Source organism: Ictalurus punctatus, chromosome 18 (assembly GCF_001660625.3).
Source record: "Ictalurus punctatus breed USDA103 chromosome 18, Coco_2.0, whole genome shotgun sequence".
Classification (NCBI taxonomy): domain Eukaryota; kingdom Metazoa; phylum Chordata; class Actinopteri; order Siluriformes; family Ictaluridae; genus Ictalurus; species Ictalurus punctatus.
Window position 1 is genome coordinate 19,576,591 of NC_030433.2, and position 20,486 is coordinate 19,597,076.

A 20,486-nucleotide genomic window follows, 5' to 3' on the forward strand; every position below is an offset into this window, starting at 1 on the left:
GATGAGCAACAAATATAACCCCTGGCAACCATTATGGAATCAGCACACTTAGAGATTGCTCACCCGGCTTTTTTACTTTGTAGCAGATAAACAAATCACAGATATGACACAAAACAATTTGTGTTTAATAGCTGAACATTCTGGCTTCATGAAAAATACCTCAAACAAATTAAAGTAAATTGTTTTAATTAATTTTTTTTCCAGATAAAATAGAGGAAAAAATTATGGAATCATCAACAACAACAAAAATCGCAATTAGTACTTTGTTGCTTGTCTTCAGGTTTTTTATGATGGCTTGAACTCACTGATGTATGCACTAATGAAAAACAATATTCTCCATCAAGCTGGTTCCAACTTTCTTGACTAGCGGTTGACAGATCTGCTTTGCAGTATGGAGCCTTGTCATGGATTTCTATCCGGACTGTTTGCTGGCTATGTCACTGAGTTGATCTGCCTGCCCTGAAGATAAGCTTTAAAACTTTCTGCTCTGTGGCAAGATACATTATCATCCTGAACAATGACTTCATCATCACCAAACCTATTTTCTGTTGATAGAATGAGAAAAGTGTCCAAAATTTCAACGTACACCTGTTCATTGACTGTTGAGGTCTCTCCGGGTCCTTTACATAAAACCCCATATCCTTTACATAAAACCCCATATGCAGTTTTGTACTTGGGTCTCCTAGTACAACAAACAGACTTCATATTAAACCACAATGAACTTTCTTATACATTTACATGATCTGTTGTTGCCCAGATGAGGACGGGTTCCCTTCTGAGTCTGGTTCCTCTCAATGCTTCTTCCTCTTAACATCATCTAATCATCAGTTTTTCCTCGCCACAGTCGCCACTGGCTTGCTCAATTGGGATAAATTCACACATTTAAAATCTGTATCCCGTGTTTATATATTTCTGTAAAGCTGCTTTGAGACAATGAAAATTGTAAAAATTGCTATACAAATAAAAATTAATTGAATTGAATATCATAAATGAGTGAGTGATTGTTTTCTTCACGCAGTCATCTTTATATGTTTCATTAGAACAGCACCAGAAAAAAGTTCCAGCATCAGCTCCTTGGCCAATGAAGCTTCGTGATTCATCACTGAATATAATTTTATCCAATCACCCTACTCCATGATTGCTTCTTTTTAGCCCACTCGAACCTTCTTTTCTTCTGTTTAGCTGTTAGTGCTGCTTTTTGTTTGGCTTTTCTAAATGTAAATCCCAGTTCATTCAGCGATTTCTTACAGTTACTATCACAAACATTGACTCCTGTTTCCACCCATCTGATTTTCTTTTCTTTTGTTGTGCATTTTCTATTTTCAATGCATATCGTGTTTGTTTTCTATCCTGCCGCTTCGACGTCTTCCTTGTTCGACTCGTATGTTTTCCTTTTATAACCTTCCCATTTTGTTTATACTTGCACCAAATTCGATGTTCAGCTATTAAACAAAAAAAATGATCAAAACCACTTCTTTCAGGCCGAGTATTAATGTATGGTTTTTTTGGGGGGATTGGATGCTGGTTCTGACACCAAAATGAGTAACCTACTTATTATTGAGCAATCACAACAGTCACAGATAATTTTATTTAGCGCTGTGTACAGTGTATTGATTGCTGCCATGTGCTGCTAGCAATGAACTCCTCGTGCTGAGTTTTACATCTAAGATGTTATGGCATTTAAACAGTATTTATAATAGAGAGTAGTACAGCAGAGCAGTATCGGCGAGTATCAAGTCTGTTAAAATAGACTTGCGGCTATAAAAAAAAAAATCATTTGTTTATACTGATTGAAATTGTCCGATAAGTCAGTTTCCATTCCGCTGACAGAATGGAAGGCCTATGTACTGCGAGAAAAGGTTACGTTTTATTCATTTATTTATTTTGTGTGTTACTATTTTGAAATGTTACTGTGAACAAACCACATTTGTAATGAGCATTTTGCTAAGCTATAACTAAAAATCATTCCTGTTTTGTGTTCATACTGTACGAACGTCCTCAAGTTTTTAGACTAATAATGATAATGAGTCTTTATTGATCACATACATTTCAGCACAGTGGAATTCTTTTCTTCACATACCCCAGCATGTCAGGGAGCTGGGGTGAGAGCGCAGGGTCAGCCATGATACAGCGCCCCCTTGAGCAGAGAGGGTTAAGGGCCTTTCTCAAGGGCCCAAGAGTGGCAGCTTGGCAGTGCTCAGGCTTGAACCCCTGACCTTCCAATCAGTAACCCAGAGCCTTAAACACCAAGTCACCACCGCCCCCCCAATGGTACTCTTAATCCCTGACTTAGTAAACTAGCATAAGGATATGTTTTTCTGCAAGTCACTTTGGTTAAGTCTGCTAAATGCTGTAAATGTAAATGTTAAATATAGAGTGTATGTGTTATTTTAGTTTTTTTTTGCTATCCTGATAAGCTGCACTAATGTAGGAGAAAAATATACACATTTCTCCATTCATTTACTGCTTCTGCTAGTTCCTAGACAACACAATGACTCTGACTCACTGGAGCATCAGAAAATGCACAGAACATTTGCCAAAATATTGAATATGGATTTACATGCCTGACTAATAAATAGGCAAAGCTTGCTGTGTTAGAAATTTTGAAATGTCAATTTGAGGTTGTTTGCCCAAGAAGTCTGGGAACCCCAGGTGTAGATGTTGACGAGCAGTGGGAAAGGAAGTGCATGTGTCTGAGTGCTCGGTGCTCAGAGAACTGAAGTGCTCTCACGTGATACAGTTTCTCTGCATGCTTTCTTCACTGGTACGCCTCGCTTGTGAATGCCTTTGTGTGTGTAATTCATGGCACCTTGCGCTCATTTCTTATAGCTCTGCTCGCTGATACTGCTCTGGACACACAAGGTGAGCAATACTAACAGGATTAAATGTGATCCGATCTTAATTTTAAACTACAATTAGAGACCAACACTATATGCTTAAAGTATTGACAAACTTGTTCTTGTTAAAACTGAATATAACATTTATATTAACCTCTTGGTAATGAATCATTGGCCAACTGGTGTTCCAGTTAATGAGATGTGAACAGGAGTAAATACAATCTACAGAGGGCCTTAGAAGGAGAATTATAGGCCCCAAGAGAAACAGGACAAGACCTACAGAAATTATCTGTTCAAGTCTCCACTGTTCAGCGTTTTGGCAGAAACATACAATGCATTCTGACAATTATGTGATAAAATCTTCCACCGAAACTGCTGTCTGTCCAGTGACTATTCTGAGATAGAAAAGGTTTGTTGAATGGTGCGACACAAGCCATCTTACTTTGAATGTCAGGAAGGCAGAGGAGATGTTTTTGATTCAAAAGGAATTGGTGATCACAGGCCACACCTTCCTGAAAGAAAGCTTGCAGTCAAGATTATGCTTCCTGTAAAGACTGCAGATTTTTGGAGTGAAGCAGAAGCTGATGATTTTGGTTTTATAATGCAATATAATGTGAGATTGGTTTGGTAATCTGATTTGGGAAGATTTAGATCTCTTTATAAGCATTCCATTTATGTTCTGCATTCAGAATACCAGCTCTTCATCTGGGCAGTGAATTTAGGCTAAAACGAATTTTTTATTATATACAGTCAGGTGAAAAAATAAGTACAACCTGTGGAAATTTTTGTCATATTTGGACATGCAAACATTTGATCATCTTTGAAACAGTGCCTATTAATGGAGTTTATATACATGAACAAAAAATACAATGAAAAATAGCTTTTTTTAAATTGTGTATTTAAAAGAAACATCAATAGATGTGATATTCTTCTTTGGAAAAAGTAAGTACACCCTTGGCCTCAGAAGCTATTATTGCCCCCTTAGTCAGAAATAATTTTCGACCACTCTTCCATGCAGTATTCTTTCAGCTACAAGATATCTGAGGGTTTTCTTGCATGTACTGCCCATTTAAAACCCCCACAATGGGATTCAAATCTGGACTTTGAGTAGGACATTTCATAACCTTCCATTTCTATTTTTTGAGCCATTCCTTGTGGATGTGCTAGTGTGCTTAGGATCATTATAATGTTTAAATGTCTGCTTTCGGTTGATGGCCTCACGTTATCTTCAAGCACTCTTTGATATCATGCAGAATGCATAGTTGAATCAGCGAATGCACGCTGTCCAGTCCCTGAGGCAGTGAAGCAACCCCAAACCATAACCTTTCCACCACCATCCTTCACAGTTGGTATGAGGTGTTTCTCTTGAAAAGATGTCTTTGGTCTATGCCAAACATGTCTGCTGTCACTGTGGCCAAACAACTCTATCTTTGATTCGACTGTCCAAAGCACATTATTCCAAAAGGCCTGCTCTTTGCCTATATGCTCACTGGTAAACTGTAGTCTTGCTCTAATGTTCTTTTTAGATAGCAAAGTATTTTACCTGGCACGCCTCCCATGCAGGTCAAATTTGTGCGATCTCTTTCTGATTGTAGAAGCATGCACTTTGACACAAACAGTTGCAAGACTTACTAGCAGATCCTGTGATGAAATTTTGGGGTTCTTGGAGACTTCTTTTTGCATCAGACAGTCTGGTCTTGGGCTGAATTTGCAGGGACAGCCAGTCCTTGACAAATTGACAGTCGTTTTAAATCTGTGCCATTTGTAGATTATTTTCCTTACAGTGGAATGATGTATTTCAAATCATTTGGAGATTTTTTAAAACCCCTTGACAGACTCATAGGCAGCCACAACCTCTTTTCTGAAGGCCTTACAGAACTCTTTAGATTTTGGCATGATGATACCATCCATCCATCCATCCATCTTCTACTGCTTACTCCTTCTTCAGGGTCGCGGGGGAACCTGGAGCCAATCCCAGGGAGCATCGGGCACAAGGCGGGGTACACCCTGGACAGGGTGCCAGTCCACAATCACATACACACTCATTCATACACTACGGACACTTTAGACTCACTGATCAGCCTACCATGCATGTCTTTGGACTGAGGGAGGAAACCGGAGTACCCGGAGGAAACCCCCGCAGCACGGGGAGAACATGCAAACTCTGCACACACAGGGTCCCGGCGGGAATCGAACCCCGGACCCTGAAGGTGTGAGGCGAATGAGAGGGGTGTAAATAACACAGGCTCCTCCTGCACTCCCTAAGCAGGTTCTAATCACTGGCACCCAATCTTCAACATCTGATTCTAATTTTATGGATTTGAATGTGTGATGAATGTGGGGGTGTACTTACTTTTTCCATGTGACTGATCTGTTTTTTTGTTCATTTAAATTGTGAAAATTACCACAAAATGTCAATTTTATGTCTTAATCATGAATGTAGATGTCATATCATGTTTCTGATTGCCTGGTGATGGTGAAATAAATCACTCTGTGCAACAGAGATTTGATCAGTGATCGCTTTACGCACTACAAGTTACGAAATACCTTCTGTGTCTGTGGTGCTACCGAAATTCCACACTGTGCCAGTTTTAAATTGCTCTCATCAGTGATTTAGGACTGACTTTACATCCTGACTTACAAGCAAATTTATGTTCAATTGGAACAATCACACACTCTATGAGAGAAATGAAGAAATCATGTCAACTTTTTAATGTGAATATTCAGGTTCTGACTTTAAAGTAATAAAGCATTATTTTATAAAGCTTATAGATTATAAATCAAGATTCTGAACTTCAACATGCTGTCAGAGGATAAGGACCTATCCACTGTTTCTCAGCAACAGATTGGAATCAAAAGAGCTTATAATTGCAACATCATCCAAATGGTCACGTCGCCACACTCAGCATGTGTTCACTTTGCAGTCTGTACACGCACACATTCTGCTATAGAGTGAATTTTTTTGCAGTCACACTGATGAGTTACTCAGTTAGACAAGCCGGAATAGAGCAAGGGAAGCCGGGAGGACTAGAGACAAAAAGAGAGAGAGGGAGAAAGAGTGAGGGAGTGCATCTATACGTGTGGCTTATTTTCAGCCCAAAGAACAAGCCTCGGATGATAAGTCGAGTGAGGCTTTGGCTGAATAGGAAATGAGGATCGTGTTGGAAGAAATCCCCAATATAAATCAACGACTACTACAATTACAGTGGAACCGTGATGGTACTGCTGGTGGATCTAGACTAGAATAGACTAGAAAAGAATTCATAATGGATACATTCATTTTGATTAAGTATTATATTATGTGGATTTACATTAAGGGATTACATTCTGCATCATCACAAACCCTACTCCGGCACTGAAAAGAAGTAAAAATAAATCAATAAATACTGAACAAAACAGAAAATTGGTGTTTATGTTGCAAAAAAAAATAATAATAATAATAATAAAAATCCACTTTGCTAGCTAACCTTTGAGTTATTAGTATTAAAATTGTTGTTAGTTCCCTTTATTTAATGTTGGTGAAAGCAACACTAATTGAGGCAGATGTCTTTTTCTTTTGTTAATCTTTCTTGTACATTTACTTGCATAATTTAAATAAAATTAAGACTTTGTACTTTTCTAATTGAACTCAAGCGGGAAATCCAAGGACGTCATTACATTCTTTTGGGGGGGGGGATCAATTCTCCTGTTGAAACCTAACTATTGAGCTGCTTTCAATCAAAAAGTATATAATTTATAAATAATAAAAATATTTTTTTTTTATTCAGTCACCGCCACCACTTGAGCTTTGTGTGAGTTTAATTCTTCAATTCAATCAATGAGTTTTTAATTCCATTATTTCCTTATTACTCTGTAATTCTGCACTAAAGTATACTAGGCATTATCAGGGAAAATAGTAATTTATACATTTTGTATGCTTGACTAAACAGGGTTATCATTATTGCATTGGGGCTCCAGAGTGATGCAATCAAAAACCATTTCATTATTGTCAGTAGATTGTGAGTTCAAATCCCAAAGATGACACAGCTGTTTGTGACTGGGAGTCCAAGAAAGCATAAATGGAGGGATGGTATTACACACAAGGTGGAATTGATGCCGATGATAACATCATTCCTTGTAAGTAATAGACCATTGTGTGTGTTGTTGTTCTAGTAAAATACTGAGTAATGTTGTGGTTTGATGAAACAGAGTTATTGTTACCACCTTGAGGTTTAAGATTATTTTAAGTTTAAGATTATTTTCCCATAACATCATGTTCCCAAGTGTTTTATTTGTCTTACACCACAGCAATTTGCCAAGAATTACAATTTATTATTTATATGTCATACATTTTATGTGTTTATAGTTATATTAGATTTTGTGGAATGTCCAGGAAATAAGTTCCTGTTATCATACAATCATACAAGTATTGGAACAGTAAGGCCAATTCTTTTGTTTTTTTTCTATACACTGAAGATATATGGGTTTGAGATGAAAAATTGAATATGAGACGACAGATCAGAATTACAGCTTTCATTCATTTCTCTGCAGCACTCCATACAGGGGAGACTGATAACAAGTGAGGGATGGAAGAATGCAGCCGAATACAGGAACATCCTTGAGAAAAAAAACCTCCTCCAGAGTGCACATAAATGCAGATTGGGGCAATAGTTCACCTTACAACAAACGATGACGCTAAGCATGCAGACAAAACAATACTGGAGTGGCTTTGGGGCAAATCTCTGAATGTCCTTGAGTGGCCCAGCAAAAGCTCAGACTTAAAGCCCATCGAACATCTGTGAAAAGACCTGATGATGGCAGTTCACAGATGCTCGCTATCCAATCTGACAGAGCTTGAGAGGATCTGCAATCAAGAATGAGATAAGCTGCACATATACAGGTGTGCAAAGCTTGTGGAGACGTATCCAAGAATACTTGTAGCTGTAATTGCTGCCAAAGGAGTTTCTAAAATGTTTTGAATAAGGGCCTGAATCGTCATTATGGGCGATTAAATGTAGTGTGATGTTTAAAAATTACAATTATATCCATTCAAAATCAAATCCACAACACAATAAAGTGTGCAACAAGGAAAATTACTCTCAGAATTACTCTCAGAACTGTGACTGAATTCCAGTTACAGAAAATGAATCAACATCTACTGACCAATCAGAATCCAGAATTCAACAGAGTTGTGGAGTAATTATAGCTTTATAAATATACAGTCTGCTTTCTCTGCTGTGATTTGTGTAGGAGTAAAGTCACTTACACGGTCTATTCAGGACCTCACACTGTTCCCAAGCAACCAGGATGATCTTAACCAAATTAAACATGCATTTGTTTCCCATTGCACTTTGTGTAGTAGGTGTGTTTCTTATTTAGTTAATTAGCATACATATTCACCATCTTAAAATGGTGATGCACACACTTTGAAGTCCTACTCCGGTGTTTTTTTCCACCCAATTTCTCCCTACTGAATATGTAGTGTGTGATTACGACAGATTAGAATTTTAACTTGTTTTCCTGCAATGAGGAAAAAAAACACAGAAATCCTGTTTACACTAAACGCATGAAGTCTGAGGATAGCAGTTGAAAAATATTGATAAATGATCATTTTAATAAAATTTATTTTGCTCTAATTCTTCAGTTTATGGTATTATATTACTATTTATTCATTTATTCATTTACTTTACTACTTGGTTGTACAGCTTCTCTGTGTATTATTATTATTATTGTTATTATTATTAATAATAATAATAATAATAATAATAATAATAATAATAATAATAATAACCTGTTATTAAAAAATCAAATTAAAAGCTGTATTAAAAATAAACCACCTGCCACTTTGGGGAAGAATTAAGACTTTATGTATTATATTTTATTCATGTTTTTAGATGTGTTGTACTTTGTATTTAAAGGTTAGTACAGGTGAGTGGTGGGTGCAGAACATGGAGAGATTATTAAGCTGTTAAAGTTGCTGCAATTGTTGGACTTTTGAAGTAGGGATGGCATTTGAGAGCTGTACTGATGAAGGTTATGTCTGAGATTTTATTGCACAGTGCCTGTTCCGTATCTAGCCAAATCTCATTTATCTGACTGGACTTTATCCCTTTGATTATATGTTGGTGTACATTAGTGAGTTAATATTGTTGAAAGTTCGGTGCATGAAGTCCTCCCTGATATTTGCGTCGTTGCAAAGTGGTTAGTTTGATTCTTTGAGGTTTGTTTTTCCAGTAAAATTTAGTGCCACAGGAGTTGAGTGATTTGAACCGAGAGGGGGGAGGTTGAACTGAAAATAAGTAATTAATTTTGGGTAGTATCGTCATTTTTATGGATGCTATTCTGACAATGAGAGAAAGGGGGAGCTTTATCCAGCATTGGATATCATTATTTATGGTGTTCAATAAAGGGTTATGATTGAGTTCATGCCAGTCTGACTGCTTGGTGGATATTTTGTGCTTAAGGGGATAGGTAGAGATTGTATTGTAGTTTCGGGGCGTTTCATGTTGAGAGGGAGCATCGATGATTTGTTTCAGTTAATTGAGTAATTTGAAAGTTTGGAATATTTTTCGATAGTGTGAATAGTTTCTTGTACTGATTCCAGGTTATAGGTTTTTGTAAGAAGAGTATAGCATATAAGCATATAAGCTGATTTTGTGTCCTTTGTTTGCTGTCTGGATCCCATGGATATTTACATTTTGTCTTATTGCTGTGGCTAATGATTCTATAAAAATGGCAAACAGGGATGGAGAGAATGGGCATCCTTGATAAAGCTATCAAATTCCGGATCTCTGTGGTGTTAAAGCGCCATCTAAAAACTGTCTTCTAAAGGTGACTTCTATTTCTAGAAATGCTCAGGTTGTGTGTATTTCTTTACTGACATGACTACATTTACCATGCTGAAGATATTCAAATAGGTACGTTCAACTCTAATATGATCAACTACTAAAGTAACCACTATATTTTGTTGCATTTTTGGTATATTTTTAAACGGTCACAAGTCTACAACTGCCATCTCGCAGCATCTTGCCTTAGTCCCAGCTGAGGAGAAAAAGTTTGGCAAGTATTAAGAGCTCAACAAATTTTCATCCAGCCCTCAGATTATCCATCATAACCCCGGAGGTCTGGACTCAATCTTGGAGAGAGGAGTGAAGTGGACCAGAGAGTTTTCCCAGGATCAAATCAATCTTGGTGAGAAACTGGGTTGCACTCATGCTTAACCCCACTCTGAACAGTGATGTCCATTGAAGAGGGAAGAGGGATATTGAGGCTAGAGTTTCAGTCCTTCTCAGATTCATATCTGGCAAATAAGTGGGCTTCATAGCTTTATAACACTGTTGGCAACAAACAGTGCCTCAAATCTGTCAAGTGTTTTTAGGAAGAGAGTGCAAACTTGGATTTTTCCTGTACTGTTTTGGAAGATCAGTCCATGGACAAACTTCTATATTGACTTTAAAAGCCTCTCTGCTTCTTTTTTCTCTTTTATGTGATTATAACACAGTCCCATGTAAGTAATAAACTACTCTGATTGCTGCTGTTGTAGTAAAATACTGAGTGACAGGGTGTCGTGATGAAGTGGAGTTACTGTTACCACCCCGATGCTGATTACTTACTGAAAGCTTCACCATATCAACCTCTACAATTAATTACAATTAAAAACAATTCATTTAAATGGAGCATCTGTCATACAAGTCCCTGTGTAAGTCATTGCTATTAAAAATGGTAATGCATTATTAACGCATTATGTCAGAGCTGCTGTTATAGAAAATTAAACACCTTCTGACCAATCAAACTAGAGAATTCAACAACAGTGTGGTGTAATTAAAAATTAGATTACAGAATTTATATACATTAACCTCACAGCTCTGGGGCAAAACTTAAGAAGCACTTCAGTTACCAAATATGCTTTGGCTGATCAGCTGCATTTGAGGAATAAGGGACATTATGGGACATGAGGTAGAACATAGAAATTAATTACAAGTTCTTGTTATTAAATAGACTAGAAAGATCCTCATAAACCAACAACTGTTTTTATTTGTTTTAATCTATAAAAATAAAACGGTTTGCACTCATCAGTGTCTGTGTGCTGGGGTTCAGGGAACAGAACCCAATCTCTGCCCCAAGTCATCTCTGCCCAAAGGAGTCGAGCAATTATTGGCTATTTGTTTCCTTGCTCCATTAAGTTAATGCATTATTTATGCACACAACCCACACACACAGCGAGATTAATGAAATGTTATGAAATAAAGTGCTGCCAAATAATTTTCTCCATTATTTTCCTTTGCATGGAATGGTGACTTTTAAAATTTTTTGTTAGAAAAATGAATTGGGCCGGAATTAATGTGTTGAGATTTGTGTTTAGGATGGAAACAAAAGATGCTCTCTGTTATAAAGTGGAGTGGCTGTAGGAAGCCATATTTAGGACATACAGTCCCCTCTGAAAGTATCAGAATTATGGAAGCCCTAAGCAGCCATGCATTATTAATTTTGATTCGTGATCTCAACTTCATTTTCTCATGATCTCGACATAACAAAAGTTGTGTTCTTGTGATCTCGAATTTTTCTGTGTACTCGACATCCATCATCCCAAAGTCAATGTCCTTATTGAATTGGTTTTTGGTTAAATGACTGAAATAAGGTCTGTGGTTAACACAATCTCAAGATATGTTCACATTTTATACTGTCTTGAAAAAGATAGTCGCTAACAAGTGACTAAATGAGACTACAGAGGTTGTCGGGTACATTAAACATCATCACGTCAAACAGGAAAACTTCTATGCGACGAGAGATCGGCATTTCAGCTTTCATTTCTTGATATTTACATGTACAGTGCTTAGAACATGGCGCCTTTGGTGAGCAAAAGTATTGGAACCGATAGTCTTAAAGTAAATTAAAGCAAAAAACAATTAATATTTGGTTGAATATCCCTTGCTTGCAATAACTATGTCAAGCTGTTGACTCACTGACCAATCATCAAAATGCTTTTCCAGGCTTGTACCACAGCTTCTTTTTGTTGTTGTTTGTTTTGAAGGGTTTCTGTCTTCAGTCTCCTCGGTTAAGGACTTGGCTGGTCTAAAACCTTCCACTTTTCCCCCAATGAAGTTTCTTTGTTGTATTAGCAGTGTGTTTAGGTCATTGTCTTGCTGCATGATGAAGTTCCTCCCAAAAGTTCCTTCCCAATGGAAAGTTCCTCCCAATAAGATTGGATGCATTTCTCTGTAAACTGGCAGACAGAATGTTTCTATAGACTTATGAATTCATTATGCTGCTACCATCATGAGTTATGTCATCAATAAAGTTTAGTGAGCCTGTACCAGAAACATCCATGCAAGCCTAAGCTATCACACACCCTTTACCATGCTTGACTGATGAACTTGTATGTTTTGGATCATGAGCAGATTCTTTCTTTCTCCACACTTTGCTAGAAGCTAATCTAACAGAACTTCTGTGGCTCATCTCTGTATTTCTTTGTGAATCCCAGTCTGGCTTTCCGATTCTTACTGCTGATGAGTGGTTTGCATCTTGTGGTATGTCATCTATATTTCTGCTCTTTGAAGTCTTCTTCAAATGGTGGATTGTGATACCATCACCAAAGCACTATGGAGGCTTTTGATGATACCAATGATTTTTGTTTTTGGGTTTTTCTTCACCGCTCTCACAATATTTCTGTCATCCACTGCTGTTGTTTTCCTTAGCTGATCTGTTCAATGTTTGGTTGTTAGTATACCAGTGGTTTCTTTCTTTTTCAGGACATTCCAAATTGTTGTATATGCCCAATGCTTGTGGAATGGCTCTGATTGATTTTCCCTCTTTTCTCAGCTTCAAAATTGCTTGCCTTTCTCCCATGGACAGCTCTCTGATCTTCATGTTGATTTATCATTTTTAACAACAAATGCATTATTCACAGATAAAACCCCTGGTTCAAATCAAGAGTAGACATTCAGAGCTATTAAAGTTTAAACGATCAATTTAATACAGCACACCTGGGCAACAAGAAACACCTGTCAGTCCCATGTTACAATATTTATGATCACTTGGGTAGAAATGGGTGGGGTCAAACAAAAGGTGCCTTTTTGATCTCAAACCTAAATGACTTCGGTGTATAGCAAAACAAAAGAATTGACCTTGGTGTTCCAGTACTTTCAGAGGGGATTGTAAATCACAATTACTACTTAATAATATCATTCAGGCCTGACCAAACCTTTCCCAAAATACAGCTAGTAACACTTTCAGAAATACTACACATGGTATGTTCTATTTGATCAAATATTCTAATTAATTAATCATTATGTAATTTGCAGGTGAATTAGGCAGAACACAAATGCGGGTGACCGGCAAATGTTTTATTAAGGGCAATCCATGGATTATCAGTGCTATAGTAGAGGTCAAAATACAGGCAGAGCTGAACAGGGATTATCCATAATGCAAATGAGAGAAATAGGTGATGGTCAAAACCAGGAAGTATGTACTTTAGACAAACAGAGCTCAGAAAACAAGGCAAAGAAATGCACAACAACAATGAACAAGACTTTCCATGTAAATAATGAAACAGTGGGGTATATATAGACAAAGTAATAAATGAGCTAGAACAAGTGTACACAGTAGAAGACTAAATGAATGGCGGGACAGGGATAGAGACCAAAACACAAGCACATAGCTTTTATCACCATGGGAACCAGTAGTGTCATTCCACTGGTAGGGGTTACCATGCCAACCGGCTGAGAAATTCAGCCCAGATTTCTGAGGGGTCCCCAGACATTCCCAAGCCAAATGTGAGACATAAAGATTTACAGCAGGTACTGGGTCTCCCTCAGGGTCTCTGTCCAGTGGGAAATGCCTGGAGAGTTTTATGGGCTCCAAAACGCCCCTTTTATAACCATGTCAACTGGCTCATCTCAATTCAGAGGAACAGAGCCTCTACTCTGACGCTCTCCCAGGTTGTTTTAGTGCTCACCCTACCACAGAGAGTTAACCCAGCAACCTTGCAGAGGAATCTAGCTTTTGCCACCTGTACAATTCATTAGGGCATGACCAAAGGTGAGGATAAGGACATAGATTGATTGTTAAACCGAGTGATTAATCTGAAAACTAAGCTTCTGCTTCTCTACCACAGACCGGTACAGTGACCACAACACTGCTGCTCCCGACCAGATCTGCCACTCTTTTCCATCATTCGTGACAATTGTTTAATTGTAACGGATTTAAGATCATCACTGTGCAGCATATGGACAAACTTGAACTAAAAGAATCCACATATTTCCTTGATTCTGTACTACATTGCTAAAGTAGGTATCAGGTCCAATTTCTATATAGAGCTTCTTTTTTTTTTTTTTTTTTACCTTGGTTTCTATGTTCAGTGTATTGTCCCCATCCTACCCAGACCATCAATGAAAAGTGACCATCATAGGAGCATGTCAGGCCAGCTCTGGAGGGTGCACCATTCTCAGCACAGCAGTGGCACTGATATAATAGTTTTAGTGGTGTTTGAACAACTATTTGAGGTTTGTAAGCACCTCAGTGTCACCACTGAGTTGAAAAACATTCCCCAACCAGCCAACAGTATCAACCAACAGCTGTCTTGTAGTAAAAAGTTCTCACCTGAGAATGAAACGATCTACCTGGGAAGTACTGGACAAAAAGACATAGAATGTGGCTGTGTCTGTGGTCTTCAGAGGTTTAGAAGAGGTCTGGATGATCACAGCACCACCCAGACGCAGGCGCATGAACATAGGGTTCCCTGGAGGTGATCGCAAGAGATTTATGTAGCCAACTTTCTTCAGGATGGATCCAGATTGCTGTCCACTGATCTCCTCCTGAGTTGGACTATGCCACTGCTTGCTGTCTTGAGGGATACACTGGTTGGTGGGACTGGGTGTGGTCTGATAGTAAAGCTCCACAACAGTCCCTTGTGAAGAAGCTCTGTGCTCCTTGCTGGATCTGGCGCTCCTTGGGCTGAACCACGTTGGCTCAGGCCTTAACTGGGCTAAACAGAAGCCTCCATTTTCAGAAATGGAGCAGGTACCTCTGATCTCTTGAGATTTCCAGAAGGCGTGTGCTGTAACACATATGTACCCCTTGTCACTCTGCCCTGGACTGACTTGACCTGGCAAATCCATCATGTCATCTATCTTGTTTGTTGCATAAAACAACAATTGTATAATGGGGGATGCAGAACGCACCTGACGAGCCAGTATGAAAGCTCTGACCCTGGGACCAGTGTTAATCAATTCTAGAGGGATAGCCTGTTCTACAGATATAGGCCCAAAACTGATCTTGATGGTAGGCTTCCCAGTGAGCCCAGTGATGATGAAGGGTTGTTTCTGTGACTGTTGGGTAAAGTTTGTCATCAAGGCCTGACTGGTGTCTTTCAGAAAGAAATGATCTGCATTGATGATCTGGTAGGTCAGTTCTGGTGAAGAGTTTCTTAGGTCTTCTGATAGCTCCTCCACCTTTGCTCCTACAGGAGACCATGAATTAGGTTCAGTCAACAAATATTGTTGGATATTTCTGGGGATAAAATGATAGCATACATATATTGCATTGGTAAATACTGCTGTACAGGGACATTTCTGTACTCCATGGTACCAAAAAACAATGGCATTTAAGGTCAAAAGATGTAATATTAAATAACATTCAGATTCCACCATATACACCGAAAACAAATTTCGCGACCACCGACCACTTACAGTAATGTACACTCACCAACCAATTTATTAGGGACCCTAGTACATCTGCTCATTCATGCAAATATGTATCTATTCAATCAGTAATGAAACATGCATAAAATCATGTAGTTAATGCTCACATCAAACATCAGGATGGGGGAAAATATGATCTCAGTGACTTTGACCATGGCATGGTTGTTGGTGCCAGACAGGGTGATTTGAGTAGTTCAGAAACTGATGATTTCCTTGGATTTTCATGCACAACAGACTCAAGCATTTATGCAGAATGGTGGGGGAAAACAAAAACCAATTAACTGTCAGGTCTGTCAGGTCTGTAAGTAGAAAAACCTTGTTAATTAGTGGAGAATGGTCAGACAGGAAGGTTACAGTGACTTAATTAACCATTCTTTACAAAAGATGCCTTTTGACTCCTTGTTCTTTGCTGTATAGGCTCACTTTCTGTCATGGCTAGCTAAATGCAAACCAGCTACTAGTCTTTCACTTTCAGTACTAGTCACTGACTATCAGTGGCTACTACTTACAGCTTACATTAAGTTATAGCTGCTAGCTAGATAGCCTGAGGCTAAATGGGGACATGACAGCTCTTACTGCTTATGAAAAGCTTCAGTTTTATAGTGAGGTTTCATGAAAATATTCAATGACTTTCAGAATGAACTGTAACAAAAAAAATATGCAACTGTATCGCCTAATAATGTCATTTATGTAGCCAGTTGTGGTTTAACTTGTTAGATTTGGATATTGTGGCTAATACAGCCAAATTACATCACCTTAGCTACATTTTGTCTGTTTGTTTATTTTGTTGTGTTATTTCTGTTTCACATTGCTTTTATTTACAGGAGCCAAACAGAAATAACCAATAGTGTTAGATTACTAGTGGGGTCTCTGAGGTGCAGGATTTCCCAGCCACTTGGTGTCATCAAAGGCAAAAAAGTGCACAGGCTAAAATAAGTCACAAAACTGGCCAGGCCAGTTTCTCCCGACTCTCCCAATGGCCAATCCGGGCCTGTGCTATTGTATTGCACTTGTGCCATCTGAATCACTTCTGATAATGTGTTATGGATGGGAAGGTGAAACAGAACGTGTCCTAATACAGGAACAATCCAGAGGGTGTTTCACCAAGTATAATCACTTGACATGACTGTCAGCAATAGGCTGTGTGAATCTATAGTCTGTGAATCTACAGAAAGGAAACTCACCGTCTACTTCATATTATTCTGCATGTTTTATTTAAGATTGTTGAAAAAAGGCACTTAGCTCTGCTAGCCCATTTATACCAACTGGCCCCATAAATATTACACACACAACTTGGGAAAAAAGACTAGGGCAATAAACATAGCTGCTGGAAAAATGACTAATCAAAAGGATTGTGCAGGTGGGAGTATGCAGGTGTTTTGTGTTCACCATAAGTATAAGAAAGTGTTTTATATGACTGTCACTGAAATAATACTAAATTAACAGCAATTAAAAGTGATAATGTTAGATTTTATGTAATATTCATGGCAAAGTCCAATTAAAGTTTGCCTGTCACTCCAGGAAGGAGACATGTCCTCTGTGCTTGTAAAGGAGCCCCAGTAAAGGAGGCCTGGCCTTTGTGCCTTTCACTTTCAGAAATGGAGATGGGCCTTTGTGTCTTTAAGTCTTACTGAAAGAGGTGTGGCCTTGTTACGTCAGTCTCAGTAAATAAAGTGCAGCTTATGTGCCAGTCTAGTAAAGAAGGCATGGATTCTGTGCCTGTCAGTCGCAGTGAAGGAAGTGTGTCATTTTTCACAGTCTCTTCATGATGCTTTATTCAATCATCTCAACTGTAAACAGTTAAATTTATCAAAGGGTAAAAAATTTTTTATTCCCTTATAACACAAACACCAGACTCTTCCCAGAGCCTCACTCTGGAACTGTGAAAGTGGATTTCCTCATAGCAGCCCCCTCAGAGAGCAGCAGGAAAAGGAGTCATAAATGCTCTCATCAGGTGTTCACTGCCTCAAGACAAGCAACGTGTCAAATCCTTCCTTGAGCAGATTCTTACCCAGAGACACTGAGGGTTCATCTTGACACTTTGCGCTTCTTTGGAATTGTGTTGTTGTTTTTTTTCCAAAAAGACGTTCCCATGTGTTATACAAAGCATCGAAATATATTACGCATTGTTTTTGTGTCTTTTTGTCATCACTTCTCAGAAAACCCCAGGCACCAAAAAGTGTTCATGAGCATCGCATACAGATGCAGATTATCAACTGTGCACTGATTTACAAAGGACACGTTTTAATACGTTTTTCGCACTATGTCGCTGGCTCCCTATTAATCTGATATTATCTAGCATACATATTGAATTTAGGGTTACAGCAAAGAACCAAAAAGTCCTTTTGGACAGAGAAACGCCATAAAGTCTTTATCAGTGCTGGACAGACAACTTGAATTTCCACTCTATTATTCAGGTTATCTCTAAACCAACACAGCCACGCACCTCAATGACATGCTGCTAATCCATTTGATGAACCTTCCTACTGGCTTCATATTGATTTTAATGCTATGAGGTTAACAAATAAACCCCGTGTCTAAGCTGGGGCTGGAAATCCCATGGGGACTCAAAGTAGGTTAATGGCTACAGCTGCAGGGAGAAGTACACTAACTAGTGCGTACAAGGTTGTCCGAGTATATTAGGCCAACAGTCAAGTTCCAACTGCATCTAATTATCACCATGATCAATGGCTGGTCTTTTTATGTTTGTGATGCGTTACAATGCCATGAGTCAGAGTCACAATTTTTTACACTCATGTAGGATAATACCTACAGTATAACCCCATTTCTAAACATTTATGGTAGGTTTTTATGTATTATTTAGAAATATGTGTATGGGCAGGTTTTTCTGAAAATATTTAAACCTTTAGTTTAAAATCTTCTTTTGTCAGAAGATTTTTTACACGTGTTTACAAGGAAGTTTTTACATAACATTTTAAGACTTTTTTATGGTAATTTTTATTTATTTATTTTTTTAATGCAAAAATGCCAAACATTTTTATGGACATAATGTTTATAAACAATTAAGGTTTGTAAGTAACATTTATAAACATGTTTTGAGAAGATTTTTATTGAACCTTGTTTTGAAGGTTTTTACATAATGTTTATAACCTTGATTTGACAAATATTTTGCATAATGTTCATGAACATTTTTATTTGTGTTATGTAATATTGATAAACAGGTTCTGAGAAGGTTTTTATGTAACATTTATGTTTTAACAATTTTTATGCAACAGATTTAATAAACATTTTCATGATTTTTTTAATGTAACATTTATGAACATGTTTTGAAAACATCCATCCATCTTCTATACCGTTTTATCCTTTTCAGGGTCACGGGGAAACCTGGAGCCTATCCCAGGGAGCATCGGGCACAAGGCGGGATACACCCTGGACAGGGTGCCAATCCATCGCAGGGCAGTTTTGAAAACATTTTTAAAATAATTATTATTAATATGTTTTGGGAAGGTTTTTATGTAATATTTGTAAACATTTTTGAGAAGGCGTTTACGCAACATTAGTAGGGGTCATTTACATTCCACAAAGGAGCTTCAGTTTACTTTCTGTAATTGTTTCTGTTATATGGTTGTTGGACTTCCACATTTATTCCACAGTTTATTTAATTATTTATCAATATTTTTTTGGACATTTGTACAATTTCTACAAAGTATGACGGTCCAACTGATTCAATCTCCATCCTAAAGTTTCAGCCCAGTGGATTTGAGTTTGTGTTCAGTAGGGATATGCTAAAATGCAGGATCAGGTGAAGTTCAGCATGGAGCGGGTGAAAGAAATAAACTGTGTCCCTTAACATAATGGTTCCTATATACAGATACCTAAATAAAAATCCGGTTTAGTTATTGAATAAATGCATTTATATTGCTTGTTTTATAGTGCCTTAATTTGAATATGTACAATTGAAATGTAATAGCACTAACTATAAGTCACAATCAGTTTAATATCAATTTGTAAAGGAAACTCTTACCTTTTATTAAAGGAGCAAGACACATGGCCATGGCAATTTGCAGCATCCTCACAGGTAAAAACTCTGTACTTAACATCACTAAAAACTCCAAATGCACATAAATTAAAAGCAGGCACCATGAAGCTCACTTGCTCCTAAAACTCAACAAGGCCATTGTGCAGATGGAGGACAGTCCAGTGCTCTCTTAGTCCTGTGGAGCCAAATATTCCGTTTCAGGATTACTTTAGGCTGAACGCGTCTGTGGAATCACATGATCTGGAACTCATAGAAGAGAAAAGTACTGTAATACAATAGCTGCAATACCAACAACAACACCAACAACAACAACAATAATAATAATAAGAAGAAGAAGAAGAATACTTATTATATTATTAATATTATTAGTATTGTTGCTGTCATTGCTATTATTAAATACATAATACATGTGTTTACATAATGTAATAATAACTATGTAGCACCTTTCATACATTTAAAATTGTATAAAACTGTATTTGAAATAAAAATAATAAAATAGGCAAATAATAAACGTGAACTAAATAATAGCAGTGATAGAAAGAAAAAAAACTGTGGGAATTTTTTTGTTATATTTTATAACATACTAATAAAATTGCACAAATGTTGATTAATAACAAGTCTAATATCTCCCTCCTCCTGGTGAATGGCATTAAATTATATGAGTAAATTCCCATTTTATTTCAGCTCTTTCTTTACATGTGGAACATTAGAGTAGTAGAAAATAAGAGTAGAAGAAAATTCTTTAGTGGTGTTTTTGTGTTCTGGTTCTCTGTGAGCAGGGCACCACCACAATTCACTTATAGACTCTTTATTTCCTGTAAGCCCCAATTATAAGTACATAGATGTGAATTAAAGGAGCCATAAATTAAAATGAAATGAAATCTAGTTATCATGAACAGGGACCGTAACCTTTTCTTTTCTCTTTATCAACTGGCTTCCTGATCAAAAATAGGTGCTCAAAAAAAAAAAGGA

At 37.6% G+C, this 20,486-nt stretch overlaps 1 protein-coding gene across 1 annotated transcript in view; it reads right to left on the reverse strand.

Moving 5' to 3' along the window:
- si:dkey-1d7.3 (transmembrane protein 132D) overlaps positions 1 to 15,947 on the reverse strand; it is a 39,021-nt gene extending 23,074 nt beyond the window's left edge. Inside the window, exons 1-2 of the mRNA XM_053687973.1 lie at positions 15,938 to 15,947; positions 14,415 to 15,273 (exon numbers count right to left, since the gene is read on the reverse strand). Coding sequence (XP_053543948.1) covers positions 14,415 to 15,273; positions 15,938 to 15,947 — 869 coding nt within the window. The remainder of the gene's footprint in view (positions 1 to 14,414; positions 15,274 to 15,937) is intronic.
- Between the last annotated feature and the right edge of the window lie 4,539 nt (positions 15,948 to 20,486).